General features: G+C 43.8%; 1 protein-coding gene across 1 annotated transcript in view; it reads left to right on the top strand.

Annotated features, from left to right (window-relative positions):
- Positions 1-1,160: 1,160 nt before the first annotated feature.
- The window catches only part of NT5E (5'-nucleotidase ecto), a 59,441-nt gene continuing 48,031 nt past the window's right edge, over positions 1,161-12,570 (top strand). Inside the window, exon 1 of the mRNA XM_037843730.1 lies at positions 1,161-1,564. Coding sequence (XP_037699658.1) covers positions 1,226-1,564 — 339 coding nt within the window. The 5' untranslated portion in view covers positions 1,161-1,225. The remainder of the gene's footprint in view (positions 1,565-12,570) is intronic.

Raw genomic sequence — 12,570 nt, 5'->3', positions numbered from 1 at the left:
GCCTTGCAGTTTAGTTTATTTCTCAGTTGACAGCCTCAAATGCCATGTCTTAAAAGCAGGCTGGTTTGATGCATTTTGGAGGAGTATGTGGGTTACACATGCTGTTCTATGTAAAGTATAAATCATGGAACGCCTAGCAGGGGGTCCAAAACAATTCTCTTTCCCCTTCCCTTCCCAAAGGGAAGCTCATGAGACAATCCATTAAGCAGAGGGAAACGTTGCAGCAATTTCAGCACAGATAATGGTTTGTTTATTGTACAGATTTGTATTATCTGCATTCTTGCCAAAAAGTTTAACATTAGCACACGATGGGGGAAGAGGGGAGGGAAGAAGACGGAACATCCTTAAGATATTAAATCCTCAAAAATGAAATAGAAAAAGTGACTAGAAAAGCAATGGAGGGCGGCACCACGTCTTCATTCTGCCCGGTTTTCTCCTCATGGTTTTGTCTTTGTTTTTGCTTCAGGAGCTGTCCACAAGCCGCTGTTTTATCACGACGGTTTTAATCGTGAATAAACGAGGAACTGAATTCGAATGATTCTTAGCTTCTGGGATTCTGTATCTGGGAAACCCAGACTTTGTGCCTTCTCAAACCTACGGAGAGTCGTCATGTCGCCACATCTCACAATCCGCTTTTGACTCCCACAGCCCAAAGAGCAAAGCGCTCCCCTCTCCTGCCTCCCCCTCCTCCCTCATCTCGTTTACCTTTCTTTCAGCCTCCTCTCATTTCCCTCTTTCACACTTTCAAGTGATGAGTCCCCGCAACCACCAGCCCAACACAAACCATTCATTCCTCTTTTAGAAAAATCCGTTTCTCAGAAGAGGCAAAAATCACTGAGGACCTACGCGAGAGGCGAACCCCTCCACCCGCTTCCTCGCAGCTCCGAAACAGCAGCACCCCAGCAGTGGGATTGCCGGCGCCCAGGCTCCCCTGTCCGGCCCAGATCGCGGCCGGTGCCCTGCTCTTGGTCGGGAACAACATCCGCACTGTTCCCGTAGGAAGCGGTGCCAGCAGTCAGCCGTGCCCGGGCAGCCCGCGTGCCAAGGTCACACCGGGTGATTGCGCGGGCGTGTGGCCGCCGGGTCGGCCCCCGGGCCGAAGAACGGCCCGCCCCAGCCCCAGCTCCGGTCCCGCCCCCACGGGTTCGGGCGCCCAGCTCGCTCCCGGGCTACACTCGCCCGCCTTTGCTCTCCAGCTCTCGCGCCCGCTCCACGCGCTGCAGCCATGCGTTCCGGAGTCCCGAGAGCGCCCGCGCTGCGACTCCTCGCGCTGAGCGCGCTGCTGTGGCCGCCGACCAGCGCCTGGGAGCTCACTATTCTGCACACCAACGACATGCACAGCCGGCTGGAGCAGACCAGCGAGGACTCGGGCAAGTGCGTCAACGCCAGCCTCTGCGTGGGCGGCGTGGCACGGCTCTTCACCAAAGTGAAGCAGATCCGCGCGGCCGAACCCAACGTGCTGCTGCTGGACGCCGGCGACCAGTACCAGGGCACCATCTGGTTCACCGTGTACAAGGGCGCAGAGGTGGTGCACTTCATGAACGCCCTGAGTTACGACGCGATGGTAAGAGGGCGGCTAGCCCCGGCGCGCTGCATGGGAAGGCTCAGAGGCCCTTGGGTGAGTGTCCCCGGGCCGAGACAGAGGAGCAGCCGGTGGCACAGGGAGGCAAACCCAGGACCGGAACGCAGATAGATGTGGGGATACAGCGAGACTTTGGAGTGTACCAGATGAACATAGACATATAAGTCCTTTGGATGATTCATTTTTATTTGACAAATGTAACTGGGCCCCCACTTCGTGATGGAGGGTTTAGAGGAGCGGGGCCCAGTCCTTCCTAGGAGGGCGTTCATCTGGCTGTGTAGAACTGGTACTCATTGAGTGCCAGAGACTGAACCGCACCCATCAGGCATCTCTCAGGTTTACTGTTCAGTATTTCCCAGAATGCCTTATCTCGATTTTATTGAAGGGGAAACTGAAGATCAAAGAGGTTGAGTAAATTAAACAGGTCACTGGCTCGGAAAAAATTAGGACACTGTGAGACTGGTCCCCGAGCTAGAACATGATTAAGCTCACATCCTTGGGGCTATATTCCTTCTAATCTACCTTCTGGCTGTGTGGCCTTGGGCAAGTTATTTCCTCTCTCTGTGCCTCAGTTCCATCCTTTATAAAATGAGGATAATGATTGTATCTGCCTCAAAGGTTGCCTGGCATATTGTATGGCCTCTATAAATGTTAGTTCTTATTTTTACCGGACACTACAGTATAGGCTTCAAATTTAAACAAACTTTGGTAAGGACCAAAAGACTGAAACACTGTGGTTTCAAAGGATTTTATTAAAATATTGGAATAAAATTCCAATAAAATCAGTTTGGCAGCAGACCTTTAGGAAGACAGTACAGCTTGCAAGAGTTTAGTCCAAGCTCCCAGATGTTCTGTTAAATCTATTCCTTGTTTTTCTGGACTAAATTCTAGTAAAGGGGCAGAGAGGGCTCCACAGTAATAAATGAAGTAGAGCAGAAACATGTATTTGGTGTTCTTAAAATGAAACCCCTACCCAAATTCAACCCCATGTAAAAGCCTAGAGTGAAAGGGATTCAGCAAAACTGGAGAAATTGGAGACAGTAAAGCTTAGGAGCCTTAAAAGAGGAAGAAGAAAGCAGGGTCCTGAGAAATCTGTGAAGTCCATACATGTGGAAGGAAAGGAGAGGTGTGGTCCAGGCTAACAGGACACTTATTAGGAAAAGAGCATGGTGCAAGGTCAGTAGAACACAATGCCATATTTTTCCCCTGGAAACTCGGAGACAGGAGGACAAGAAAAGATAAGAGGGTGCAGTCGGTTTATTTATTTATTTTCAACAAGAAAGCAGCTCATTTTAGAGAGATGAGAGAAAGGCAGAGAGCTCCTCTCCATTCTGATCATCGGTTTTGAGGTTACCAGGAACAGTCAAAACAGCAACAATTCAACTGGATCCTTAACCCCAGAGTTCCTCTGGGGCCTCCCAGTGTTTGGACTCCAGGGAAGAACTGTGGGTCTCAAGAAAACTGTGGTCTCTTAGCATCAGTATCTCCACAGTCAGACCTCCCTGTTGCTTTGCTCACATTAATGACGAAATAAATATTGTTGAATTTGAATTGTTAAATAGCCTACTCTCCATTTCCTCCCAGAAGGGTAGAATAAACATTATGTAAGATTGTTTGGATTTCACATATAAACCACAACTTTGTAAACTTTTCTTTCTGACACCCTTTTCTCCACAGTTGCATAAACAACTTTGGGTGGAAAATTGAGAATTCTCTAGTTTCCCCTAACAATAATATTTTTTCTAAGTCAGATTTAGCTCATTGCTCTTGTATCGAGTGTTTATAACAGGGCTGCTGGGTGAGGCTGGGGCAATCTGCTACAAGTCACAGCCCATCGTGACCAGGGATATTTAGAATACTTTTTGTTGGAGGAGTTATTTACGTTTAAATTTTGCTCCAAATAATTGACCTGGGGCCTGAGGAAAAATAGACTACTTATATAATGTTGGCTGGGGGTAAAGAGGGGAGGAGACTAAATGGCACTGCACCTGATGGCATCTCATCAGGGCTTACTCTGCGCAGTTTGGGGGTTTGACAAACATGATCTGACCTGCATAAAATCCTAGTCCTTGTAATGCAAAAACATGTGATAAAGCTCTGCTCAATTCTTTTTTTACAGAGATTTTTCGCTGTCATTTTGCTTATATTACTACACCCAGGGAATGTATTGCTGTTCTGCTCAGGCTCCCCCACCCCACACAGTCACACACATTCTGCATTCTGGGAAGCTGGAGGTTCAGATCCAGATTGAAAAGAGTCATGGAAGGGAATCTCCAGTTCTCTGGAACCTGGACCCAGTTTAGAGGAGCCATATTTGAGGCCTCAAGGGTAGGGAAAATCAAAGAAGTCCCTCGAATCTAGCTTCATTCCCAGGAAACCCCTCAAGCAGGAGCCTCCAGGGAGATGTAGACTTAAGTAGACCCGCCAGGTCCCAGTAAGAGCTGCTGCGGCAGATCTAGAAGCCCCAAGGCCAGCTGGAGACTCCACCCTTTCCCCTCCCCTCTTACCTGTGACCTGCAGAAAACTCTGGGGGTTGGGGGGAAGGCGGCAAGCCTCTAGTTGGTGTAAGCTGTCTCTGCGGAAAGACTGGTGCCCCCCACTCCCCCGACCCCCCCTCCCCTGAGGCAAGAGGAAGATAGCATGGGCTACACTAACAGCGTGCCTTTGTCCTGGTCACTTTCCCTGAGCTTCAAGTTCCTTAACTATAAAACGGAAAGGCTAACTGCCACCATGTGGGATTTTTGCAAGTAACATATGAGATAATAGATACAAAAGTTTCTAGCCCCTGCTGGCTCATAGTAAGTGATCAATAAAGGTTACTTCAGTGTGTCCCCGCCTCCTCTCTCCAAATCATGAGGAAGGGAAGGTTTGGCTTTTGCATCTGTCAGTTTATCTGATTCTGGCAGCCTGGCATACCATGTAGCCCCTGCCACTGTCTTTTCTGTGTCCTATTATCTGAACTATTCTTAACGTTATGAAATCTACCCCCACCCCCCCACCCCCAAACAGAAAACTCAGAGGGATTTCTTTCCAGAGGTGGGATTCTCAGCATCCAGGCACAGCTCTGAGCAGGTCTCTTGTGCTCCCCCAGAGGGGCTGCCGCCTCTAACAGCCCCCTGATTCTGAGGCCCTGTAACTTACTGTCCAAAAGACTGCGGCTTTAGCTTTAGCAAATTGCTCCCAAATACCGGAGCCAGCAGTAAGGGTGGGGACCGTGGCCCCCGCCTTTAACCCACCCCAGGGAACATGTTAGGTTCTTTTTCAATTCCCTTTTGTTACCTTTCTTGATCTCCCACATGGCTGAGACAACCATGTGTTTGAAGTGTAGTGTTTTGTTTCTAGGTGAATTTGCAAAACATTTATTATTGCTTTGTATGCTTACAATTTTAAATAATGTAACTAGTCCCGTTTCTCAGCTCATTCTGTTTCTTACTTTTGTCCTGAACACCCTGTTTTGATGAATTGTCCATGCTGCTATATGCTCATCTACAGTGTGTGCATTCATCGCTGCTGCATCCAGCTTCATGGTGTCCTCCACGTATTTTACCCATCCACTTCCCTGGGGATGGGTTTGAGACTGCTGCCAACCCCTGGCTGCTCCAAATGTCCTCCTACAGGTCCGCTCTGGGTGAGGATTTCCTTGGGTTGCATACCCAGGAGCAGAATTGCTGTTCATAGGACGTATATGAACTTCATTTGACTAAGGGCTGCTGGATTGTTTTCCTGTATGACTGGAGACCTCTCTCCTCTCCCCCAAGTAGGGCTTGTAAATCCCCATATCTTTAATCATACATAGTAGCATTATCCAGCATTCTAATATGTGTAAAATAGCCTCTCATTATTGCTTTATTTTGTATTTTTCTAATAACTAGTGAGTTTGGGCACCTTTTGATAGGTTTGTTACCTTTTGGGTTTCCTGTTCTGTGATTGCATGTTCTTTGCCATTGTCCTTTGCTCTTTTTTTTTTTTTTTTAATTGGGTTTGCCCTATTATTCTTGGTTTGCAGGAGTTCTAGGAATTACTAAGTTCTCAGTTTTAGACACTGCAGATGTCTCTGATTATATCTCTTAACTTTGTCCATAATGTCTTTCTTTGAACAGAAATCTTTTATTTAATGTAATCAAATTAATCTTTTATTTGCCCAAGCATTGTTGCATTTAAAGATTTCTGAGCTTGTTAATTTGAAGCATACCAACCTAGTACTCCTCATCTGAAATTCAGAGACTGCCACTGTTCTCTCTGCCTTTTGAGTCTTAATGCATCCATTATCTTTGGCTATGCCTCACCTCTCTGAATAGAGAGTGACAAAGGGAAATCACCATTTTGGAAGATGAACGTTAATGGAAGGAAGAGGGAAGACACCAAAGAAAAGGAGAGGCTGGGCAGGAGTCTAGGTGTGAGGTGATAAACACGAAACTGTGGTAAGGGGCAAAGAAAGACAGAAAGCACAGGAACCAGTTTTCTCTAAGGATGCAGTGTGGCATAGGGCTGAGGGTGAACTTAGGGGTGAGTCTGTCTGTGATCAAGTCCCCTCTCTGCCACTTAGAAGCTATGGACTGCACACAGTTTATTTAATTTCATTAGACCTGTGTTTCCACATGGGTCAGATGGGAGTGATGGTAGACTCCACCTCAGAGGCTGCTGTGGGGCTGAAGGGAGATGATAAAGTGCATAAAGTGCTTAGCACAGTGCCTGGCCCCTGGTAAGGGTCAGTGAGTGCTGTCTGTGTTCACCTGCTGCTGGTAAGGGTGGCTCGGGAGAGCCTATAATCAAAGGGTGATTCAGCCGGTTGAAGCCGGGGCACCGGAAAGTCAGCTGGAGTTGATACTACTACAGAGAGGCACAGATTCTTCTACTGTGTACTGCTGCAAGCACTGAAATGCAATCTAAAGGCTTTGCCTGGGCTTACTGCACATGATTTGAACTTTGAGCTCCAACACAATGACTCTATGGGGCCGTGGCAGGCAGGGGCAGTGTAAGAGATTTGGGTGGGATGTCAGGTTGCCCAGGTTTTACTTCTTGGCTCTACCACTCATTAGCTATCTGAGTTTGGGCAACAGTTTCCTCATCTCCATTTGGGGGAATTGGAGCTGTGGTCTGTGGCACATCACTTCTCAGAGCCTCAGCTGTTAGCAACCCCTATCCAGCCCTCTTGCTTCTAACCTGTCAACATAACTCAGATGATCCCGGATATAATTTTACACACAAGTCTAAGTTAGCTTGACAACTCCATTATTTCTCCCCCATAGTTAATTGCACAGCAGTACAATTGTGGAGAGATAGTTTAGGTCTGGTCCCAGGGACCTCCAGTTGAACACTATTCCCAGATAAAGAGGTTTCCAGGATTTTCTGTAGAGTGTTACTCTATTATCAGTAGTTACAGAAATGACAGTCTAAGGAATGGGAGGATGATGCGTTTGGATTTAAGCCTGTTGTCTTTGAGGTTCCTTTGTTTATTCAATCCACAAATATTCATTAAGCACTACCATGTACCAGACTCTGTGCTAAGTGCTGAAGCTGCAATAAGGAAATAGATCCTACCAGGGTGAAAATTGCTGTTTAGTAGGTAGTGGGAGGCAATGCCCATGTGAGCCTTTCTTAACCACATAGAGAGGCTGGGTGAAATCTATGAATGAGAGGAGATAAACAGCAAAGTAGATGCTACTGAAATTCCACCAGACAGGCATGGGGATTCTATAGCTAAAAGATCTGGTCTGTAGAAGATACAGCATTGGGCCCTTATTTTATGCACCATATATGCATAAATAGAAAGCACATTTCTGCTCTTCCCGCCCCCCAAAAAAATAATTATGAAGAAAAGAGAACATGTCTGGGTATATAAACCAAAAAATTGGAAGCCAGGACTTGAACAGATATTTGTACACCAATGTTCACAGCAGCATTATCCACAGTAGCCAAAAGGTGGAAGCAACTCAAGTGTTGAGGATTGAATCATGTCCCCCACAAAAGGCATGTTTAGGTCCCAACCCCTGGTCTTGTGAGTGTGAGCCCATTTGTAATAGGACCTTTGGAGATACTATTAAAGTGTGCCCAAACTGAATGAGGGTGGGCCTTAATTCAATATGGCTGAAGTCTTTACAAGCAAAGGAAATTGGGCACAGAAAGGAGCCCCGGGGAGCAGCCAGAAGCTGGAAGTCAGCAGAACATGGAAGAGAAAGGAAAAGATGCTACCATGTGCCAGAAAAGCTAAGGAACCCTGGCTACAGCCAAGAGGGACACTTTGAAGAATGCACAGAAGCTGAGAGAGTAGCTGCAGATGAGAGACAGTTTGCAGACGGCTGTTGAAAGCAGACTCTTGCTCCAGAGAAGCTAAGAGAGGATGCCCCAAGAGCAACCGAGAGTGACATTTTGAAGAGGAGCTGCAGCCTAGAGAGGAACATCCTGGGAGAAAGCCATTTTGAAACCAGAACTTGGAGCAGATGTCAGCCACATGCCTTCCCAACTAACAGAGGTTTTCCAGACGCCCATGGCCATCCTCCAGTGAAGGTACCCGATTGTTGATGCGTTGCCTTGGACACTTTATGGCCTTAAGACTGTAACTGTGTAATCAAACCCCCTTTTATAAAAGCCAATCCATTTCTGGTGTTTTGCATTCTGGCAGGATTAGCAAACCAGAACAAACCCCTTGTAAATAGGACCTTTTGAATTATCAGTTAAGGTGTGGTCTCATTTGTGCATAGGATCTTTTAAAATCCTAGGTGTGACCAAATGAGTCAGGATGGTTCTTAATTTGTATTACTGGAAGCCTTATAGAGAGAAATCAGAAAAATTCACAAGGAGGAGTCAGAAGCCAGAAGATGGCAGAAACAAGAAGAGCCGACAGGGAGAAAGAGATCACCACATGACAGGAAGCAGAGATGCAAACTAAGGAACCCCAAGGATTGCAACAGACTAGCACCAGAGTGCTACAGACTTTGCGGAAAAACATGACCTTATTGAGGCCTTGACTTTGGACTTCCAGCCTCCCAAACCATGAGTCAATAAACCTCTGTAGTTAAGCCAAACAGTGGATGCTATTTGTCACAGCAGCCTGAAAAACCAAAACACAAGACATTGAAGAGTGAAATCATAAAGTGATGCGATCAAATTTGCCAATTGCCATGTGAAGAATGGATTAGAGAGAATAGTACCTTTTGGATAAGTTCCAAGACAATATGAACTCATCCCTTTTATTTCTTTCCATGATGTAAATGGAATTAAAATAAGATTTTGCTTCTTTCCATTATGGTAGATAATATTTTTTGAGAAATTAAACTGTTTGCTCTCAACAGTTGCTGTAACCTTCCTACCCAACAAGAAGTTTGGACCTGTAGTGAGGACAGGGGACTAAACAGATGCAATTTGAATCACCTCCGAACTGGGACGGTAGTACAACAGGTGATATATATAAAAACAGCTACTTAAGTATAGCTATATAACCTTCCTGAGACATCCATGATCACAACAGGTGAGAATTAAAACATGAATATAAATGTTAAAAATAATTTTGATGTGTAATATTTTTAAAAATATAAAATAATACAGTAGACATTGATGTAACCTGCGTCTATCTTAGGAAATAAAGTATTACCATAGGGCATTTTTTTTCAATGCAAGTTTCACATTCAATATTGAGGCAACAATTCCTTAATGTTTGACTGGGTGAATGTCCTATGTTTATTTAATTTTGCAACAACTTAAAAAAAAAAAAGAAAAAAAAATGCTAAGGGACCCCAAAGATTGCCACCCAGCTAGAAGATGCCAACCCCAGAAGGAAGCAAGCCTTCTAGCCTCTGAAACCATGAATCAGCAAATTGTTGTTATTAAGCCAACCCATTGTATGGTATTTGTTTTAGCAACCAAGAAACTAAAACATAAAGTGTCCATCAGCAGATGAATGGACAAACAAAATGTGGTACATACACACAATGGACTATGATTCAGCCGTAAGAGGAATGAAGTTCTGATATGGGCTACAACATGATGAACCTTTTTAACAAATGCATAATATTGAGTGAAATAAGCCAAACACAAAAGGATAAATATTGTATGATTTCACTTATATGAAATAAATAATAAGCAAACACATGGAGAATAAGCAAACACAAGGAGACAGAAAGTAGATTACAAGTTACCAGGGGCTGGTGGAGGGAGGAATGGGGAGTTATTGCTTAATGTGTACAGAGTTTCTGTTTGGGGTGATGAAAAGTTTTGTAATAGATGGTGGTGATGGTAGCACAAAATTTTGAATGTAATTAATATCACTGGATAGTACATATGAAAGTAGTTAAAATGGGAATTTTTGTGTTTTATATATATATGTTATCACAATAAAATTTTTTTAAAAAAGAAAGGAGGGCCCACCTTATATTCAAAAGTCTCTGGTATTAAGGAAATTCTCCAAATTACTTTATCTTGAATAACAAAGCCATTTCTGGAGAAGACAAATTAGCAGTGCTGGTTTGGGAAACTTGAAAGAGAGATCTTGATGGCAATGATATTTTTTAAAGAGGCTAAGAAAGCTGAAAACTGAGTTCCACACAAAAGCCTGCACAAGAATGTTTATAGCCGCTTTAGTCATAAATGGCAAAGATTGGAAGCAACCAAGATGTCCTTCCATAGGTGAATAAACAAACTGTACAGCCACCATACAATGGAATATTACTTAGCAATCAAGAGAAATGAGCTATCAAGCAACAGACAGACATAGAGGAACCTTAAGTGCATATTGCTAAATGAAAGAAGCTGGTCTGAAAAAGGCTACATTCTGTATGATTCCAACTATATGACATTCTGGAAAAGGCAGAACTGTAGAGACTATAAAAAGTTCAATGGCTGCCAGGGGTTCAGAAGGAGGAGAGGAGGGATAAACAGATGGAGTGCAGGGCATTTTAGGGCAGTGAAACTATTCTGTTTGATACTGTAGCGGTGGATACATGACATGATGCATTTGTCAAAACCTATACAAATGTACAACTCAGAGAGTGAATCCTAAAGGTCAACTATGGATTTGGGTTGATAATAATGTATCAATACTGGTCCACCAATTGAAACAAAAGTATAACACTAATGCAAGATGTTAACAAAAGAGGAAACAGTTGCTATACATGGAAACACTGTACTTGATGCACAATTTTTCTGTAACACTAAACCTGCTTTTAAAAATGAAGTCTATTAAAGATAAAAAAATAAAAAGGCAAAGAAAGTTAGTAATTATTCTTAGAGTTAAGACCTCAGAAGTTGCATGTTGCTTGGAGGTTCTGGATTCCCAAGCCCAGACAACTGAACAGTCCCCAACCCAAGTGGCTGTGGGCCTCCTGCTTCCTCTGTTCCAGTCTGAGACCAGCCTCGGGGAGGAGGGAGAGGAAGAGAAGGTGACATTGTTTACCTTGTCCTTGTCCTGGCATCTGTGTTTTCCTAACTGAAAATTGGAAAGAACCAAACAAATCATGTGTTGTATTGGCAGCTTTCTGGATTTCACTCAGATATACATCTGAATGCTGGGTGAACTCTGCAGTGTTTATTTTCTTTAGCCACTGTGATAGTTAAGTTCATGTGTCAACTTGGCAGGGTTATGGTGCTCAGTTTTCTGGCTAAACAAGCACTGGCCTGGCTGTGACTGTGAGGAGAGTTCATGGATTTAAATCATCAGTAAGTTGATAGCATGTATGGCCAATTACATCTGCAATCAGCTGAGGAGATTGCCTTCAACAATCAGATGTCTCATCCAATCAGTGGAAGGCCTTAAAAGCAGAAGGGATGATTTTAGCAGTCAGAAGGGAGAATTTCCCTCTCTACTTCAGCCAGCCAGCTTCTCCTGGGGAATTTATCGAAAACCTTTATCAGAGTTCCCAGCTTGTGCCCTGCCCTACGGAATTTGGACTTGTCCATCCCCACAGTTGCATGAACCAATTCCTATAAAAAAAAAATCTCATTATATATATAGTAATGTTTCACTGTTTCAAGCAAACCAAACATAATTTGTAATACTCTCATTTTAAGGACATTGTTGAGTTTCTGAGTGATTGGCAATGAGCCCCATTATAAAATAGACCATTCTTTTCCCTTATCCCTCAGTTTATAGGGTTTACTGCAACCTCCAATCATTAATGTGTTAATGACTAGCTAAATAAATGTGCTTCTGACAAATGGCTATTTGACATAATTACGACTGATCTCTATAGATTAAAAAGAAATTCTTTTCTTCTGTATCATGCATATTATACTGCTCTTAAATAAACTCTTCTTTCTTTTGTGTTTGCTTTTAACATCATGTTTAAGCCTCTGTCTTCACTTGGAAATTTTTTACTACCTCACCCCACTTGTTTTTATTCCCTCACTTGTCTATACAGTTGATGTCATCTGCCTGTGAACTTTCCCAGACCAACCCATGTAGATGAAATGCACCTCTGTGCCCTTCTGGGTCTTAATGGGTAATGTGTGTTCATGTCTTTACCTGTTTGCCTCACACATGTCCCTCTCTGTGGTTCACATGTATTGTCACGTATGTATATATGATGGACGGCTGCATGTGCTTGTGTGTGCTCTCTCCCTATTTGTCTTGTCAGCTTCCTGAGGCAAGGACTATGGCTTTGTTACTTGGCACTCCAGAAACCTATAAGAAACTAGTGAGTTGTTGAATGATACCCTCTCTTCCATATGTTTCATTTAGTGGTACTCTGGCAGAGTGGTTAGGGGTATGGATGCTAAAGGCTGATGACCTTAGTTCAAATTCCAGCTCTGCTGCTTGCTAGCTGTGAGCTCTGTTCCTCAGTTTCCCCACCTCTGAATTGGGGAAATAATAGCCCCTACCTCATAAGGTTGTAAGGATTAAGTGAATTAATATGTGAACAGTGCCTGGCTGTGTAGCAGCTGTTAACCATTAATGTTTACTTTTGTCATGTTTTTTGTCCTTTAGAAAAACCTTTTCTTTCTTGAAATTTCCTTATGTTAAATCATTGGTAATTTTTACAGTCTTTTATGAACAA

Source organism: Choloepus didactylus, chromosome 7, assembly GCF_015220235.1.
Source record: "Choloepus didactylus isolate mChoDid1 chromosome 7, mChoDid1.pri, whole genome shotgun sequence".
Lineage (NCBI taxonomy): Eukaryota > Metazoa > Chordata > Mammalia > Pilosa > Megalonychidae > Choloepus > Choloepus didactylus.
This window is presented reverse-complemented; position numbering and strand designations above follow the sequence as displayed.